General features: G+C 43.8%; 1 protein-coding gene across 5 annotated transcripts in view; it reads left to right on the top strand.

The window, feature by feature from the left end:
• Window positions 1–19,474, top strand: part of LOC115077145 (dehydrogenase/reductase SDR family member 4-like) — a 37,522-nt gene that overhangs the window by 9,253 nt on the left and 8,795 nt on the right. For 2 of the 5 annotated variants that reach the window (XM_029579359.1, XM_029579358.1), the window contains exons 2-5: window positions 5,801–5,996; window positions 14,446–14,623; window positions 14,920–15,021; window positions 16,166–16,236. In XM_029579359.1, coding sequence (XP_029435219.1) covers window positions 5,878–5,996; window positions 14,446–14,623; window positions 14,920–15,021; window positions 16,166–16,236 — 470 coding nt within the window. In that variant the 5' untranslated portion in view covers window positions 5,801–5,877. Of the gene's footprint in view, window positions 1–2,724; window positions 2,861–3,512; window positions 3,595–4,204; window positions 4,269–5,800; window positions 5,997–14,445; window positions 14,624–14,919; window positions 15,022–16,165; window positions 16,237–19,474 lie in introns of those variants that run through there. The other 3 variants (XM_029579356.1, XM_029579360.1, XM_029579357.1) reach the window with 3 other exon arrangements.

Genomic DNA, 19,474 nt, shown 5'->3' with positions numbered 1-19,474 from the left:
GCGGGAGTCTCGTGTTCATGGTATTAAGCTTTGCTCTCTCCACACAGTTTTTGTAAGTGATTTTTTTCTAGAGCTGCATCTGTTATTCTTTCATTTCCCTAATGGTAGCTTAATTTTCTTTTCCTTTTTCCTCTTCTTTCCACTGTCAGCCAGCTGCATGGTGGACTTTAGTTGCTGTGCAGTCTTGCAGAGTCTATTACTATCCCTTATTAAATAAATACTGCACCTGCAGTTTAGTATCAGTGTCCTCTCCTTGCTCTATCTGTTTTTGTACCTTTGTCAGGTGCTGGTAGGTCTGACTGAATGCAGTCGGTGGGTGATCCCTCTAGGCCGCTGAGCCTGGGGACTCACCTGAGTTCTAAATAAATAAATAATAAAGGCCTCCTTTAAATTCCTCACGCAAAAATCACGCATCTAGTATCAACCCGAGAGAGAGCTATATCCCATCGCCAGCCCATCTCTATGGAACACTTTACCCCACAATCTAAGAACTCAATTTGACACCAAAACATTCAAAAAAGACTTAAAAACCTGGCTTTTTACCAGAGCCTTCTCAGATGAACTTAACCACCAACACCAACAGACTCCCAACCAGACAACGCCAAGAAAACAGAGACACCACCCTATCAACCCATGAAAGATCAACACAACCACGAAATCTACAATAGTAATCTAAGAACTTTTTTCCTATATAAAACTAACCCCACTATTACCTCCCCCAATGTTACCCAACTTTATCAATGAAATTCTTTGTTAAAATTCTGTTACTCTCCTAATATTTCTTGTCCTGTAAACCGTTATGATGGCAAAACCGAATATATGGTATACAAAACATGTTAAATAAATAAATACCCAGGCAAGAGTTCCATGTTGTTTCACTGATTGGCAATGATGAAAGCTCAGACAATGAAGAGATCAAGGACCACCGAGAGCTCATCCTCCCCAAATTCAAAGAACTAGTCTCCACGGGCAGGAGCCCTGGATGACTTAGCTCACTAAGAACATAAGAAATTGCCGTACTGGGTCAGACCAAGGGTCCATCAAGCCCCGCATCCTTTTTCTAACAGTGGCCAAACCAGGCTACAAGTACCTGGCAAGTGCTCAGACTCTAAGTAGATCCCATGCTACTGATGCCAATAATAGCAGTGGCTATTCCCTAAGTCATCTTGATTAATAGCAGTTAATGGACTTCTCCTCCAAGAACTTATACAAACCTTTTTTAAACCCAACTGCACTAACCATATCCCCTGGCAACAAATTCCAGAGTTTAATTGTGCGTTGAGTGAAAAAGAATATTCTCTGATTAGTTTTAAATGTACTACTTGCTAACTTCATGGAGTGCCCCCTGTCCTTCTATTATATGAAAGAGTAAATAACCGATTCACATCTATCCGTCTAGGCCTCTCAAGATTTTAAAGACCTGTATTATATCCCCCCTCAGCCGTCCAGGTCCCACCCTAAATAGGGGACTTTGGTACATCCCAGGAGTCTGGCTGATCCGGGTACGTACAGGGAAAAGAAAATTGGCTCTCACATGCTAATTTTCGTTCCTATAGTACCATGGATCAGTCCAGAACCTGTGGAGAGTCACCCACTCAGCTCTAATGTTGTCTTAAGAATACAGATTTGTTTGAAGTGATTTTCAAAATTTTTCATAGTTTTTCTATAGTTTTTGCTTCGTTGTTTGGGGCATTGGATTTTCTGCTTTATGTTTGGGTACAGAGCTATACTGAGGAGCTGCAGGTGGCACTGGGGTAATGAGGCAGTGTCAGTAAAACTTTCTCTGTCTCCATCTGCTGGCAGGGATGAATAACCCAGGAGTCTGGACTGATTCATGGTACCACAGAAACGAAAATTAGCAGCTAAGAACCGATTTTCTTATCCTCAAAAAGGTGTACAGTGCTCCACTGTAAAAAAAAAAAACAACTTTATATACAACTTTGTTAATCCTTTGGGTACATACATGTTGATGTATCCACTATCTGATGGGAGTTGACCTTAGCTAAGCTGTGAGCTATATTATGCTTTTGTCTCTTGCAGACTGACCAGAGACCAACCTGTACCCTGTTCCTGGTCTAGAGGAGTGGGGGGAGTTTGTTGACTCCAGAATGCCCCAGTTCTTGAGGAGGGCAATGCCTATTTGCCAGATTCAGTATGCATTATTATTATTTTTGATTTATATTCTTCTTTTCAGGCACTTAAAAGCAGATTACATTCAGGTGCTGTCCCTGGAAAGCTCCTAATAGAGGATGACGTAACAAGGCGTGGCAGCAGGATTTGAACCCTGGCTTCCCTGATTTGCAGCCCACTGCTCTAATCACCAGGCTACTCCTCTCCATGCATGTATGTCTGGTTGTGGAAGGAGCCGTGAGCTGTGGCTCCTGGCCAAGGACTGTTGCTACAATATCTGGACTAGATGTGAAATGAGAGATTATTTAAAAAAGTGCTTTTTAAGGGTAAAAATGATAGAAAATATGTTGAGGGTACGCAATGTGGTCTGTCTTATTATGATCTTACAGGCCAGGCAATGCATTGTGGTATTTGTAGGTCCTGCTTTCAGTGGAAATGAGAGCTAAAGGAACCAGAATGCATCATGAGCGAATGTGTCCAGGAACCAGGTGACTTGGCAGCTCTGCTGCAGCCTAAACCTGATTCCCACGTCCCAATACTATCCTTGGAATAAAAAAACACCTTTTTGGTGAGAGTATTGTGCCACTAGAGGGTGCCCAACAGTTCAGAAACCAAATTTGTAGCAGAGGCGGACTGTCTTTAAGTCTCACTTGCTCTGTATGCGGAAGTGTGAGGAAAACTTAGAGTAGCAGAGGAAAGTACCTACAAGTAGCTGCCACAGCTCAGAGAGGTGAAATAAAAATCAGATTTTATTTTTTTGTCTTTGCGATACTTGTTTGGTGATTTTACACTATGCCTATGGAGTTTATATGATTTTTTTGTTTTGCTTTTGGTCTGTGCATGTTTTTTCCCTTGTCTTTGTAGTTTGGTGATGTGTTCTGCAAGTCGTACCTTCCTAAGAACATTGAGAGGATGGAGGGCTGCTGAAGGGTTACAGGGCTTGCAGCACAAACTCTGCACAGACAGGCTTAAAAATCCTCCAGATGTATTTGCTGGAGGAAAGAAGAGAAAGGGGGAATATGATAGAAATGTTCAAATGCTTAGTGAGTTTCACTGGCGAACAGGAAGAAAATAGAAATTCAAGGACAAGGGCTCATGATGTGAAGCTGGAAGGGGGCTCCGAGGAAGTGCGAGGCTGGCCAGAGGAAATAATATACCAGTGGAGCTGGTGAAGGCGAATACTGTGAAAATGGAGAGGGCAGGGCACTGGTGAAAAGACAACTAAATAGGCTTGGGTAAGGAGTGGTATCTTGCGGGAGGTCAAGCTTATACAACTGATAGCTAGGGTGTATTGTACTATTAATTTGTTTAGCCACGGAGACTGGGTAAGTCCATTGAGTCTTACCTGCTGACATCTAATATGTTACTACTTTACACTTAAGGTTACCAGATATTTGGTGGGCAAATGTGGGACGCTTCATTCCATGACGTCAGTAGCAAAAGTGCAGCTTTTAGAGGGTTCAGGTGAGTCTTCCCAGGAAATTTTTAGTAGTCTCAGAATCTGCAGTTTCCAAATAGTTAAGAACATGTGCTTTAAATTCTGTTACCACAAAATATTAAGGAGCCAATACATAGAGCTGGCAAAAGTCTTAGAATGAATTAAGCACCAGGAAAAAAAATAAAATAAAAAAGGCAAATCAAATTCTTGTAGGAGCTATTCAAAACTATTCCCACTCTGCACGCTCTCTGCCCTTGCTCCTGCGTGCGCTCCTCCATCCCTCTTCCACTGAATATAACTCTTGGAGGGGAAAGAGGCAGGAGCCAAACTGCAGAGAAGGATCCCACTGTACCACCCAGCTGCAGCAAGCTTCATTCCCAGGAGAAATGGAAGATGATTCCCTGTGTCCTCACCTCCTGCAGCAACAAGGAGCCTTTCTTTAAGGAGAGAAGGGAAGGAATCCACAGTATCACAGGAAGGGGGGGGGGTGACATTCCTGGTCCTCTTCTCTTTACCATTTGGGGGTGTGTGTAAGTCAAGGATCCCGCTGCTCTGTACCACTGATTGGCTGATTCTGTCTAGGAGTGAAGGGAAGAGGATGATCCCCCACCCTTCTCAGTACTGACTGGTTGACGCTTTCTAGAATAGGGAAGGATCACAAGGTGGAAAGACGGAGGAACGCTGACCTCAAATCCAGAAGGTACCTTAGGTTTAGGCTGGTGATGTTTTACAGTTACCTGTGCAGTGTGATGATATGTTACTCCCCTTGCCTGTGTGGTTTGCAAACATTTTTGGAGTAAATTTTCAAAAGCTTAGTTGGGATCTACGTGCTTACCGTAGATAAGGAGTTACATGTATAGACTGGCTGAATGCACCTACGAAAATGTCACATTAAAGCCATTTTGGGACCATTTTATGAATTTAATCATGTACATGTAATTAAAAAAAACCACGTGCAATTGTATAAATTAAGTGGCAGGCCGTTAGTGCGCTTAACATGCTGTTGTGAAACAGTTAAAGTATGTGTGCACATTCAGCCATATAACTGGTTCTTCGGACACCATTTATGCCGGTACCTGGAATTTGAACCTGTGGTTATTTTGTGCAGGCTTCAGAGTGAACACGTCACTTTGCAGTTGGTGCACCAGTGAGAATTTATTCATTCACCCCTTATCTGTGTGATCTAGTGATGTCTAATGCCTTGTTTATGCAAACAATGGTGGCTGGCCAGATATTAAAAGGTGGATAAAAACTATAGGGAGTCACCCTATTTGCTCATCCCTTGGCCATTTATTTTTTTTACCATATGCTTCTTTCTCTTATGTTCTTGCCATTTTTTCTCTTCTTCCCATGTTTTTCATCCTTCCTACCTATCTCTCTGGTTCCCTTTGCTCATTTTTTGTCTGTCTCTATCCCCTTACCAAGCTCTTTATCTTACCAATCTTCCCTAACTCATCTTTTACTTTACTTGTTACCCATCTTCTCTGTCTCTCTCCTTACCCATCTTTTTCTCCTGTATTAATATTTCTTTCCCTCTCTGTCCCTTACCCATCACATTCTCTGTTGCCCCTCCCTCTTACCCATCCTGTTCAGGTGGGAAATGAGGGGATGGGGAACCCCAATCCTGCTCCCTCTTCAGCCGAGGGCTGAGAGGATTCCACCAGCTCTGCAGCTCCTCCATCTCTTTGGTTGGTGAGCCCCTACCAGTTCTGATCCTCCTGTTTTTCAGCTGGCGCACTTCCTTCTTAAGCAGACAGAACAGCTGTTTGCCCTCTGGTTGGGCGGGCTGTCCAAAGCTGGAGTCTTGGCAGCAGCCCCTGACAGTGCTTGCATTATAGTAGGGCAGGCTTGCCTACCCTGGCCATTTTAATAGTTGGCATACTGCTATATGGCATTGTGAAATTAGATGCACTGTCAGGTAAACAATTAAAAGTGCTTACTCCACTAAACTGAGCAGTTAGTAAACTTGTTTTAGTATTATGTGAGGCTTTTAGAGATGAAAGCAGCAGTTTCTCCTTGGCTGCAGCAGTGAAGATTAAATCTGGGAATGGTTTTTCCTAATCTATCCAGCCACCACTCTGCATTGTACTTTGCCTGTGTAGCTTAGCTTGGTTGTTGGGTTAAACTTTGTTTAAGTTGGTAATGATTTACAGCTTACCTATGTGCTTTGTTGACACCTCAGAGCCTGTAAAACATTGCCATCTCTTGTAACTAATCTGTGGTTGGTTTCAGGAAGGTGAGGGACAGGAGGGCAGAGTCCGCATCAGCAGGAAGAGGTGGAGGAAGAGAAGAAACGGAGCAGGAGGAGAATGCTACACTCTCTCTGTGTTCTCAGACGTTTATCGTGGTCTTGGCCCAGAATGCAGAGCACCACTGCCAGCGGAGTCCTGGCAGATAAAGTGGCCCTGGTCACTGCCTCCACAGATGGGTAATCACAGTACCTTCCTCGGGGCAGGTAGGGCAGGGATAGATTGTGCAGCAATCCATTGGCATGAGGAAATTTGTTTTTTTACAGGACCATGGTGGGGGGAGAAAATGCTTGTTTTCAGCTTATGACCTCAATTTTGGCTAATGTAAGAGAGAAATTCAACTGTCCCCCTCAGTCTGCTCTGAAAGAAAAGGAAAATATCTTTAGGTATACTGGTGAATGCTGAATTTCATGCCTGGAAGCACCAGGAATATCTGTGCCTTGACTTCAACTGGCTTGGAGCTTATCACGTGAGGGTGAGTGAGGCACAAAGTTCAAATTATATCATTTATTTATTTCGGATTTTTATATACCGACATTCTCAATACAAGTATCGAATCAGGTCGGTTTACAAAGAACAAAACTGTCGCAATAAAGGCGTTACATTAAACAGCGTTTCTTAACATATGAGTAACATATAACATAACATATATAAAAAAATAAATAATACAAATTAAATATTACATAGACTATAATAATAATAATAATAACTTCATTTACAGGCAAAAAAAAGGGAGAAATGGAGAGAAGTTGATACCAGCTATGCTGCTTAGAACCTGGCTAGTTTAAGTAGGCGTTCCTCAGCACAAAGCACTACAAGGCACTTCAGTCCTACCCAGCAGCACCCTTTGCTATTTTCCTGCAGATAAGCAGGCTGAATTAGCCATGCTGTATAAACAATCTTACCTGCTTATTCTTCTGGATCTTTCCGCTGCATTTGACACGGTAAAACACTCCACTCTAATAGACCAACTAGCCAACATAGGGATCAAAGGCACAGCCCTTAGATGGTTCCAATCCTTCTTAAGCAACAGATTCTACAAAGTGAGAATAAACAACAAAGAATCGCATCCAATCTTAACAGAGCAAGGAGTCCCACAAGGATCATCACTCTCACCTACCCTATTCAATATCTACCTCCTCCCTCTCTGCCATCTACTCTCAAACCTTAAGCTCACCCATTACCTCTACGCAGACGACATACAAATCCTCCTTCCGATTACAGAATCCCTTCAAAAAACCATCACGTACTGGAACGAATGACTACAGCCCATCAAAAACCTACTCTCAAGCCTCAACTTAGTATTGAATGCTAATAAAACTGAAATGCTCATTGTCTCCCAGGATCCACGCACAATCTCTTCCAGCCTTTCTCTACTAAACACAAACAACTCATTCTCATCTGACGTCAGAGACCTTGGAGCATGGCTTGATAATCATCTAAACCTAAAAAAGTTCGTAAACAATACCACAAAGGACTGCTTTTACAAACTGCAAGTCCTCAAAAAACTTAAACCCCTCCTTCACTTCTCCGACTTCAGGCTAGTACTACAATCCATCATTCTTTCTAAACTCGACTATTGCAACTCCTTGCTACTAGGTATACCCGCCAACACTATCAAACCATTACAGATGGTTCAAAATTCAGCGGCTAGAATTCTAACTAGCACCAACAAAAAAGATCATATCACCCCAATCCTCCGGAACTTACATTGGCTCCCCATTAAACAAAGGATACTCTATAAGGTACTCACTATCATCCACAAAGCGACAAATAAACTAGCTCCCATCTCATTAAGCTCTCAACTACAACCACACACCTCCTCCAGACCAATCAGAAGCGCATACAGAGGAACATTGCAGGCTCCACAAATTAAATCATCATTGAGCAAACGAGCGCTATCTTCAGCAGGCCCTCACCAGTGGAATATGCTTCCCCCAGATCTTAGACTAGAACCCAGTCATCAAGAATTCAAAAAAAGATTGAAGACATTTCTCTTCCAACAAGCTTTCCCAGACGATTAATTTTACGGTGACGAACAGACTTCACAATTCCTAAGTATCCTAATTACCCTAATTATGAACACGGCATCAAGTACTAATTTTAGAATCTGCTACTGGACAATTACCATTAAGCTCAAAAATTTACTATATTTTATATATATATTTGGCATTGCTTATATTTATATTTATTGATACGTTAAACAGTTAAACTGTCTTTATAAAATATTATATTGCTTTATTTATTTCCAGTTAAACTATTATTACTTTATTTAGCACTATGTTAAATTGTCAATCAGTTATACTGTTCCATATGTTCCTCGGTTCCATGTAAAGCTCCGCTCTCTGTTGAGCAGTTCTTCGTTTTATGTAAACCGGATTGATTTGTAGTCCCTACAAGAACTTCGGTATATAAAAATTAAAAATAAATAAATAAATAAATAAATGCTGTGTGGGAGTGCCCCCTGGTGGCCCGGAGCGGGAACTTCTCATAAAATTGCAGAGCTTTGTTCCTGCACGCCTGTGCGGTGCCTTCCCGCGCACCTTCCTGCATCGCCTCAGTTTCTTTCCTGTGCAGCTACGGTCACGGGTTCTTCTCACTCTTGCCTCTTCACTTCTAATTTTTTTCTCTAATCTTCCCTTAGGTGAATCTCAGATGGCACTTTTCAGTGCCATGATGGCCCTGAAGACACTGGGATTTAAATTTTGCCAATGTGGCAAAATAATATCCATAACTGATGGACATAATTATTGTTATATATGTCTTGGCCCAGAACATGATCAGACATCCTGCCGGGATTGTGGCAGGATGTTGCCGCAGGCTCAACGACAAAGGGCCATGAAGATAGAGCGGCTGCATGTGGAGGAAGGTCCTTTGGGAACGTATGCCCCCAGCCAGCGTTCCACACAATCTTCACCGGGCCAGCAGCCTGATAAATCAGAAAAACAGAAGCGGGCATCTTCTTTGGAGCCAGCCTCCAGTAAGTCGGCTAAAGGTAAAACAGGGTATAAAATATCACTACAGCCTGCTGAAGGCTCTGACATTGCACACCATGCTCATCCGACCGCTCTGTGTCAGCACAAACGCTGACAACAGTCTGGCGTCGGAATGAGGATTCGAGATCGACGCACGATTATTACTGATGCAGACTAGTTGTTGAGCTGCGTTGACTGACGCATTTGAAAAAGCTAGTGCGATGCATCTTATGTCTGCGCATGCCATGTGTCGACTGATGCAACTGCATCCAACGCACTTATTGAAACCTATAAAACCTAATGGAGCGTCAACGCACCCAACGTACAAACATCATACATCGGAGGGTACCAACAGGGAGCTGCCTATTGTCTATTTCCGACATAGAAGGTTCTGGTACCTCTGAGGAAGATACCCCATGGATTTCGAGACACTCTTTTTCCTCAACTTTGGAAAACCGTTCTACCGGTAGAAGACCACGGGCCAGAGAGCAATCAAAAACACCCGAACGAGACTGGGAATGCTTTGTAGAATGGGTTGGGAAATCAACTCCCCTCTTTAAAAAGTCATGAAGCTTCTCCACTAACCAAAAAGAGGAATATATCTACTGCGCAAGGTTTACAGACTGCGGCCTCTCAATCCTTGTCACAAATTACAAGCATCCTCCAAACCTTTTTTGACACATTGATCTCCACCCAAGTGGCACAAGCCCCCTGTAGCCCATCAGCTGGAGAGTCTGAGTATTCAGTCGCCTCTTTCCCCCCCCCCCACAGGTGCTGTCGGGGTGAAGAGCCATTCCTAGAAGAAATTCAACCAGATCCTGACCGTGATAAAGAACTAGTATATTCTTCTCCAACATCTCCAGGTTCTTCAACAGGTAAGCCATTGGATCCTCCGGAGGAACCACCAGAACCATCATCATCTCCAGAGGATCTTACATACTCAAAATTTATAGAGAAACTGGGCACAGTCCTGAACCTGGAGACTAAAAAATTCCCAGATCTTAGAGCAGAAAAGCATGGGCTACTTAAAATATTTGATGTCCCTGCGGAGCCAGCTGCTTTACCTTTGCACGCTGTTTTAGATAATGTGATGGATAGGGCTTGGGAGACACCATTTACAGTCACCCCAATTTCTAGACAGACAGACACCTGAAATTCAGGATGCAAAAATCAAAATACTACGGTCCAGTACAACTTCCGCATGCATCTATTGTCATGGAATCTGCGATGAAGAAAGCCATAAAGACCAGGCTCTATTCAAACACTCCTCTAGGAAAGGATAGTCGATATTTGGATAATTTTGCAAAGAAGGTATTCCAAGGTGCAATGCTTAACACTAAATTTCCAATAGCACCAATTCTATATAACACAATATTTATACAAATGCCTTCAGAACCTAAGGAGCAATGGAGAACAAGTTGCCGGTGAAACGACCGACATGGAAGAGAGATTGCGACACCTACTGCACACAATTTACGAAGCGTTTGACAGTCAGCAGCAGCTATAGTGGCTAAACGGATCGTCTGGCTCCAAACTAGCGCAATTCACGTGGACATATATGACAAATTGGCAGACCTGCCATGTAAAGGGGATAGCCTTATTGGTGAAAAGCTTTGGGAGACAGTGTCTCAGCTCAGTGAACAAAGTGTGACAGTATCATCCCTCACAACACGTACTGACCAGGCTGTGACATTATTATCCAACCTATTGGAAGCCTTTTTACCCCCAGGTGTAACTACAGTCCCTTTTGTTCATACAGATCTATGCCATATCAGCAGAGATCACAACAGCAGCAAAGCCAGTCCTGAGAGCAAGGCCGCTCCCAGCGAATGCCCAAGCCTCAGCAGACGACTTTTCAAAAACCACAGCAGTCTTTTTGAATCTGAGCAAGCCACAGCTACAAATGCCTGTGGGTGAATGTTTTATTTCCTTTATTCATCAAAGGGAGAGGGTTACATCGGATTAGGTCCTCAACATCTCAAAAATGGTTACTGTCTCAATTTTCGTTCCGCCCCTGCTTTACCGCATCTTGCTCCAGTTTCGCAGAGAACGGCAGGTATTCCTCTACTCTTACAGGAAGTTCAAACACTACTACATCAGTGGTCGATTCAAGCGCTGCCACGCCGTCTGCAGTGCCAGGGATTTTATTCCCAATACTTCCTCATTCCCAAGAAAAGTGGGGGTCTGCATCCAATTTTGGACCTCTGAGCCCTGAACTGATTCATTCATCGGGAAAAGTTCAAGATGACTTCCCTGAAAACCATTTTACCTTTGCTACAACCCAAAGACTGGATGTGCTGTTTAGATCTGAAGGATGCCTACATCATATACCGATGCACCCCTCTTCCTGGCGCTAGCTTTGTTTTCAAGTCAGCACCCATCGCTACCAATACAAGGTCCTGCCATTTGGCCTATCTTCGGCACCAAGGATATTCACAAAATGTCTGGCAGTAGCTGTGGCCCACCTTCGCAAAGAAGGGATAAATCTTTTTCCTTACCTAGACGATTGGCTACTTGTTGCTTCAAATATGCAACAAATCTATGTCCACCAAATTTGAATAATAACTTGTCTGGAAAACTTGGGCTTCATCATAAATTACGAAAAATTGCATCTCGAACCCTCTCAGACTCTGCAGTTTATATGTGCAATAATAAACATGCTTCTGCAAGGCTTTCTTTCCAGAGGACAGGATTCAAACCTTTCGGAATTTAGCTTCAACTTTAAAGCACCTTCCACATCCCACGGCTCGTCAAGTTTGCACCATCTTGGGTCATATGACAGCGGCAATGTATGTGATCCCTCACACACACTTTCATATGCGCTGCTTACAGTGGGGCCTCAAATCCCAGTGGTCTCAACACGCTCAGCCCATGTCGACACCACTAACATTAACTCAACTTATGTTACGGGAGAAAGATTGGTGGCTGACTTCAGAAGTCCTCCAGTCGGGAGCACCCTTCCGGCTCCCCACACATCAGCTAGTTCTAACAATGCTTCCACAAAGGGGTGGAGAGCACATGACTTATATTTCAAAAGCAAGGACTTTGGTCACCTGCCAAAAGACAGTTCCAGATCAACCTACTAGAGCTACAAGCCATACATTATGCCAGCTACACCTTCTCAGCCCTTCTTCAGCACAAGTCAGTCATGGTATACACAGACAATCAAGTGGCTATGTTCTACATAAACACGGAAGGTGGATCAGGTTCCAAGATACTATGCAGGGAGTTGGTACTGATGTTAGAATGGGCACTATCCCATTCAATACAGCTCCAAGTGAACACAGACGCCGACGGACTCAGAGGATCTTTCACCCCCACAAGTGGGAACTGAACCAGGATGTGGCGTCTTCCATATTCCAAAGTTGGGGAACACCCACCACAGACCTCTTCGCCACAGAGTATAACACAAAGCTACCGGAGTTCTACTCTCTGTATCCAAACAATCGAAGACTGGCTCAGGATACTTTTCTACTCAAGTGGACAGGGAAACTTCTATACGCGTTCCCTTCAGTCCCTCTCAATTCTCGGGTGTTCCAGAAATCTCATCCTCATAGCACCAGCGTGGCCCAGACAGCCCTGGTTCGCCTACCTTCTCCATCTTTCCATACAATGGCTGATCCTTCTTACAAATGGACCAGATCTCCTAACGCAGGAGGAGACACTCATGCATCCCATGCAAAACTCCCTACTTTTGATGGCATGGAGATTGAAAGGGAAGTACTGAGCTATCTTCCCATCTCAGTGGAAATTCAGGACATTCTTATCTCCTCAAGAAGGCCATTTATGTGGAAAAATTATGCAGCCAAATGGCATAGATACCGCTGTTGAGGTATGTCTGTGGAAATCAACCCTTTCCATTCTTCACCAGTGCAATTATTAAAATATCTACATTTCTTATACATATCTGAGTTAGCGATATCTTCAATCAGAGTACTTCTCAGTGCTATAGCGGCATATCAGCCTTCTGTTCAAGGGGCTTCCATATCCATGCATCCCCTAGTCTCTTGTTTCATGAGGGGTACTTTACGGCTTTAGCCAACAATCTCACAGCCTGCAATACCTTGGGACTTAAACATTGTTTTGGAAGCGCTAATGCTTTCTCCATTTGAGCCAATGCAGTCATCTTCTTTAAAGTTTCTTATGTGGAAAGTTTTGTTTATAGTAGCTATAACCTTGGCAAGGTGGGTGAGCGAGTTGCAAGCATTGGTTCACTATTCTCCGTACCTCCAGTTCTTCCATGACAAAGTCACCCATCCTGCCTTCTTATCAAAGGTAGTTTCGGTTTTTCATTTGAATCAAACTATAACGTTTCCAATTTTCTTCCTTAAACCACATTCATCTAGATGAGAAGCTTTATTGCACACTTTAGATTGTAAAAAAGCGTTAGCCTACTACAAGAAAAGAACTAGCACATCAAAAAGATACTCCTAGCTCTTTCTTTTCTTCAGCCCAAATGTTCCTGGATTATCAATAACTAAACGGATGCTAGGAAACTAGCTGACTCAATGCATCTACTTCAGCAATTCTACAAGACCCAAACGTTTAACATCGGGGGTCAAGGCACATTAATTGAGGGCTATGTCTGCTTCAGTCTCCCATCTTCAACAAGTGCCTATTCAGAACTTGCAAAGTGGCAGCGTGGTCTTCGCTGCATACCTTAACCTCTCATTACTGCCTCCAACACCTTGCTGAATCTGATGCGGCCATGGGGCAGGAGATATTGCATCATGCCACTAATTCTTAAGACTGTCCACCCTTTTACAGGGATACGCTGCACAGATGTTCTTTCACATTCTAGATACTAAAAGCATTACAGGCTACAAATCCTGTGCTTAATCTCCCTAGCTAAGGCCTCCCAGATAGCATGGCTAATTCAGCCTGCTTGTCTGCAGGGGGGGGGGAGGGGAAGCAAGTTTGTTTTGACTCTGGAACGGGGCCGGGCGCTCGCCCACCTGCTGTGCTTAAATGACCACTCAAAACGTATCTTGGGTAAAACTGGCTGCAGCTTTTATTTAACCATATATATATATATATATATAAAACAGCACACAATATGTCATAACAACCCACCACCCCGGGCCAATACATCGGTATATATATATATCTATCACCATGAATTAGCCATGTGTCCCCACCCTCCTCCCTGGACAGTCTAAACCTTTCTGCCTGCCGCCTTCTTCTTGCTCTTGCTGCTTATATGCTTTCTAACAAACTGAGGAGATGCAGGCAGGCATGCGGGAAGGCACCGTGCAGGAACAAAGCTCTGCAAATTCTATGAGAAATTCCTGCTCTGGGCCGCCAGGGGTCGCTTCCAAACAGCACGGCTAATTCATTCTGCTAGCTACGGAAAACACCGTTTACAGTAAGAAAACGTGCTTTTCTGTAACTGAGATCCCCCACGCAAAACCCCATCAACACACCTCAGTTTTGTCCTGCAGCGTCACCTGCTACTTCCATTACTGAGGCCCAGGCACACACAGCTCTCTGCCTGTGCACCTCAGTCCTGACCTGCAGCACCCCATTCTGTGTCAGTATTAAGAGTTCCTGGTACAGGGTCTGCCAATGCAACTCAAAGCTGCTCTGCAGCATTCCACATCATTCCAGTACTGAGAACATGCTGGCCGTGGTTCCTTTATGTCTAATTCTGCAGGATTGGGTTTGCCATTGCACGTCGACTGGCCCAGGATGGGGCCAAAGTAGTGCTGAGCAGCCGAAAGCAGGAGAATGTGGACAAGGCCCTGGCGCAGCTTAGAGAAGAGAATCTTATGGTCTCAGGCACCATCTGTCATGTGGGCAAGGAACAAGACCGAGAGAGACTGATATTAAAGGTGAGAGTCTTAACAGCGGCCTTGGAGAAACCATCACCTATCAAACCCATACCCACTCCTTCATCATTCGAACCCTGCCCTGTCTTAGAGGCCCCCTTCTCTGTACACATACAATCAGCACATGCAATAGGCCCTAAATGTACTCTGACACTTTCCCTCCTGTCGCCCACACATACGCACATACTTTCATGACTGGAGGGCAATTCAGTTTCGTTGTTTATTCAATATTAGTTTTCTCCATCTTCCCTCTCTCATGTAATGGCTTTCCTGACTGGCTACTGCATTTGTGTTTTTAGGCAGTAGAGCAGTATGGTGGAATTGATATTCTAGTCTCCAATGCTGCAGTCAATCCCTTTTTTGGAAACATTCTGGATTCAACGGAAGAGGTCTGGGACAAGGTAATAATTTCTCCCCTAACTAACTTATTTATTTTATTTAGCAAATCTTATATCCTGTAATTCTACTCAAATACATTGTGCTTACAATAATACAAAGTACAATATAAAAACTAAAATATATATAAAATACTTAGATAAAATAAAATCAGAACTCATGTAGTAAAAGCTTGGTAAAATTAAAAAAAAAAAAGCCTTCAGCATCTTTCTAAATTTTAAATAATCTGACAAACTGCAAATCTCCAATGGGCTAGAATTCCATAATTCCAGGCCAATTACAGATAGAGCCTTAACTTCCACCTGACCACAGATACAGATGGAACAATAAAAAAACATTGTGAAGCAAAATGTAAAGGTCAAGCAGGCAGGTAACAAGTTAATTTGTCCCTCAAACAGAATCTAAAGGTAATGATTTATGAATCAATGTTAACAACTGAAATCGAATCTTCTGTGCAACTGGTAGCCAATGTAGCTCTTTTAAATGAGGGGTAATACTATGTACTGCAAGCCAAACACCATTCAAACTGCAGCATTTTGATCCAGCAGCAAGACATGCAAGAAGTATTTTGGCAAACGCATATATAGAGAGTTGCACTACTCTCTGTTAGTTAAAACCATAGCTTGAACCACTAAACAAAATCAAAAGAAGAGAGAATATTTATCAGTGGCCCAAGTAAACATAATTTAAAAAATGCAGACCTGGCTACCGTTTTTTACTTGAGCAGTTAATTTATAATCCAATAGCAACCTTGAGTTCTGTGCCTCGGTACCAAATTGTAAAGGAGAATCACCTAGCAACTGTGGTGCCGAAGCCAGAGGCAAAGATCCTAACCATAACATGGATAGTGCTCACTCGTCCCTTTTCCAGCTTCCCTTAAATCACAGCAGCTTTCTTTCACGATCAGAGTATTAGTCTCAACCACTACGGGCCATATTTATACAAAAGACTTTTTCTGTTTACTGAGTTTGAGGGTTGTGGGAAGTGGGAGGTTGAGTTGCTGGTCTGAGGGGGTGTGGGAGGGGCAAGGATGAGTTGCTGGATTTGTGGTGATGTGGGAGATAAGATGTTGAGGTGCTACAGGAGAGGGAGGGGAGGGCAGCAGGTTTGTTCTGTTTTAGAGTTGCTTCTTCTGACCTGTACTTTCAGATACTGGATGTGAATGTGAAGGCCACTTTCTTGCTGGTGAAGAAGGTGGTGCCGCACATGGAGAAACGAGGGTAAGGGGGAGATTGCAGCAAATTCAGAGGCAAAAAGGGGGTGTGTGGAGTTGTCACTTGGTAGAGGGCAGGGCACCCTGGAATCTCATTGCCTAAGGTAACTATCTTATGTCAGTACAACTGCAGAGTTGTGGGATGGTGGTGGTAACATATCTGATAGAGTAACATGATCGTGGAAGGGAAAGGAGGAGTACTGGGAAGGACAGACAGGGCAGGAAGAGAGAACGGGTGTGGAGTGAGTATAAAATATAGGAAATACATGAAAAGAAATTAAATGGTGAATAGAGAGAAAGAGAGATCATAGTTTTCTGGAGAGGAGCTCCATGCCCTTGCCCACTTGGACTTTTTGAGATGTTCCACCCCTTCTAAGGTGGGTGGTAGATGTCTTCTCTGTGTCCCCAGCAAACTCCTAATAGTGTCTGCACACTCTTTGGGGCCTATGCAATAACATTCACGCTAATAAAGTTTTACCATGCAACTCGGTAACATTTTTACATAAATGTTAAAAAGGCCCTTAATTACACTGTGCAACAATACTTCACCACGAGCATGGTAAAACTTGTCCATGGCCTCAGGACTAATGCTGCTGATAGCACAAAATTCAGTGGCCACTTTAGCGGAGGCTCGAAATCCCTCTCCCTTCCCTCCCCCCCCCCCCTTTCAATTTGGCCTGGTTAGCTTGGGAATTCCCTGTCTGCCTCCATCCCCACTAATCTAGCAAACAAACTGGTGCCCCCTTCCTCCAACTGCTCCCAATACTATCCCCCATCAGTGCATATCAGAAAACACCCTAGAAGCCCCCTCTGGAATCAGTCTGGAGGGGGCTTCTAGGGTGAGTTCTTCTGTCCACACTGTAGTTTCTGGCGCGTGACAATGGTGAAGCCCCACAGTGGCATTTTCCGGCGGCTGCAGTGTGGACAGAAGGGCTCTGATGTCCCTTCTGCTTCTGAAGATCCTGCCCCTGTTTCCAGAGTGGGTCAGAGGTTTCGGAGGGTGGTTTGGGAAAGCAGGGGAGTTCATGTATGTGCTGAGGGGTGGGGGAGTTTCTTGATATGCACCAGAGAGTTGCCTGGAGGGCGAGATGCTTCTGATAACATTTGGGGAAGGAGGGATGCCTCTTGGCAACAGGGGAAGGGGGTTAGTGGGGGAAAATGTGTCTCAGGCATGGGGTTTCATTCTGTGCTGGGGAAGGGAACTATTATTTTGTGCACCTGGTTTGGTGGGAGAGAGAATTCCCCAAACTAACTGGCCCAGTGAAAATGTTGAAGCAGCCATTAAATTATTGTGGGAAATAGTGGGAGAGAGACTGCATAGTGCATACCACACTCTTTCCCATGGGCTTGTCAAAGTTTTATTTGATTTTGAAGCTCCCTCATTAACATGCAGGTAATTGTTAGCGCTTACATGTTAAAGTGATGGGGGACCATCTAAACATGCACAAGAAAGGAGCAATAATTAAACTGATCACATTAGTGCAAACTCTGCCCACAAGGTTTGCCCTAATAAAGCAAAAAAAAAACCCCCAAAAAACATGCAGAGTGTTCTGTTTTGATTACTGACCCTGGAAAAAGTACTCCCAGAAAGCTGTGCCCATTTTTTTTTTCTGCTGGCACATGTTTACGGCCAGAACAAGGTGCGTAGTTTAAAAAAATTCCAAAGCTACGCATGCTTCCTCACCCCCGGGAATACCTCTGCTATTTGTTGACATGGGTACGCTTGTTGCGAAACACGTGCAAAAAGGCCTTAAGGGCACATTTTTAAAGCATCGCGTGTGCAAAAATGATCATATACACATGTAAGGAGCTGCTGCGCATGTATTCCGTATTTTATAAAAGCTGCAAGTAGGGCGAGTATATGCACATTCATGTATTAAAAAAAAAAAAAAGGAGCAGTCTAGGAGCATTCTTGGGCAGGGCCAACGTGCGCACGTAATTTGCTATTTTAAAAGCACATACCTTTTCCAGCTTATGTATTTGTAACAACTGCTAATTATCTGGTGTTATAATAAAAGTGTTTATTGTGTAGATCTGACTAGGGGGCAGGTCTGGTTAAACTGGACGGAGTTTAGGCTGAAGAACCAGGAGGGTTTCAATGGCCTGGAGAAGGACTGGGCAAGTTAATTCTGTTATAAAATTGGCCAAGTTACACATGCAAATCATGACTTGCGCGAGTAGGTTCTTGTTTACTTTCACAAGCAAATTATATGAGCGTATATGTTTAAAAATAGGTGATTAAAGTACATGCATTGAAAGCATTGACATACGTGGTTTCAATGCATTGTATGTATTTGCACACAGGCCTACATACATGTACATGTTATGTAACAAACATACACATATTTTATATTCCATCTCATCCTGCTACACCAGTCCAGCCCTGACAAGTGGTTTATTTCCCCCTGGCAGCAGAAGGAGGCAAACCCTGTTTTCCTCTGTGATATCACAGCCACTACTTAGGAGGTGCTGCTAGTAGCAGGAATCCAGTATTTTCTGCTCCAGCAGATGGTAGGCCTGGGATGGTGCAGCAAGTCGATGATGGATCTATGATCAGACCTCAGGGCCAGGCCACTGGTTTTCCATTAGCAATGCAAGCCCATTGACCAGCTCCCAGCCCCTCTGGGAGTGTTGGGATGAGCTTGATCTGGGAGCAGAGGAAAAAAACTGAAAGCAAGAAAAAGCCAAGGTCTCCGCAACCCAACTTGGATAAGTTACTTTTCCCTCTCTGCTGCTGAGAGGAATTTTGCCTGCTCCCGAGCCCTTCTTTCTATCTCTCTTTGTCTCTTAGTCGGGCCATGCCAACACCCTCTCCTCTTTCTTGTGGGCTACTGTTTAAATAAAAAAAAAAGTAACAAATGAGGAGAAACTCTGCAGGCTGCTAGAGTAGCAGTTTGTCAGTGCAAGAAGGCTGTTGGCAGTAATGGCCCAAGGGGGATTTTTTCCATTTCCTCCATCAGGCCTTCTGTGCTTTCTCCAGGTCGAGGGTAGAGCCTTGTGGGGTTCTCGTTAAGTTGGAAGTCTTCGCCAGCTCTCTCTCTTTCAGTTCCAGCCAAGGTGTGGCCTGCTATTGAGGCTCTGGGGCCCTCGTGGGAGCACCCCTGGAATGTTAAGGAGAACGACGATGCAGATAGTTCCGCATTTGTGGAGGAGGTGCTTCCTGTTCCTGAGGAAATTCATTCATCTTTTTCACCTGGGCAAGATGGGCTATCTAATTGATCAGGTGGTTCCTTGGCTCTGCCTGG

The sequence above is a fragment of the Rhinatrema bivittatum genome, chromosome 16, assembly GCF_901001135.1.
Source record: "Rhinatrema bivittatum chromosome 16, aRhiBiv1.1, whole genome shotgun sequence".
Lineage (NCBI taxonomy): Eukaryota > Metazoa > Chordata > Amphibia > Gymnophiona > Rhinatrematidae > Rhinatrema > Rhinatrema bivittatum.
This window is presented reverse-complemented; position numbering and strand designations above follow the sequence as displayed.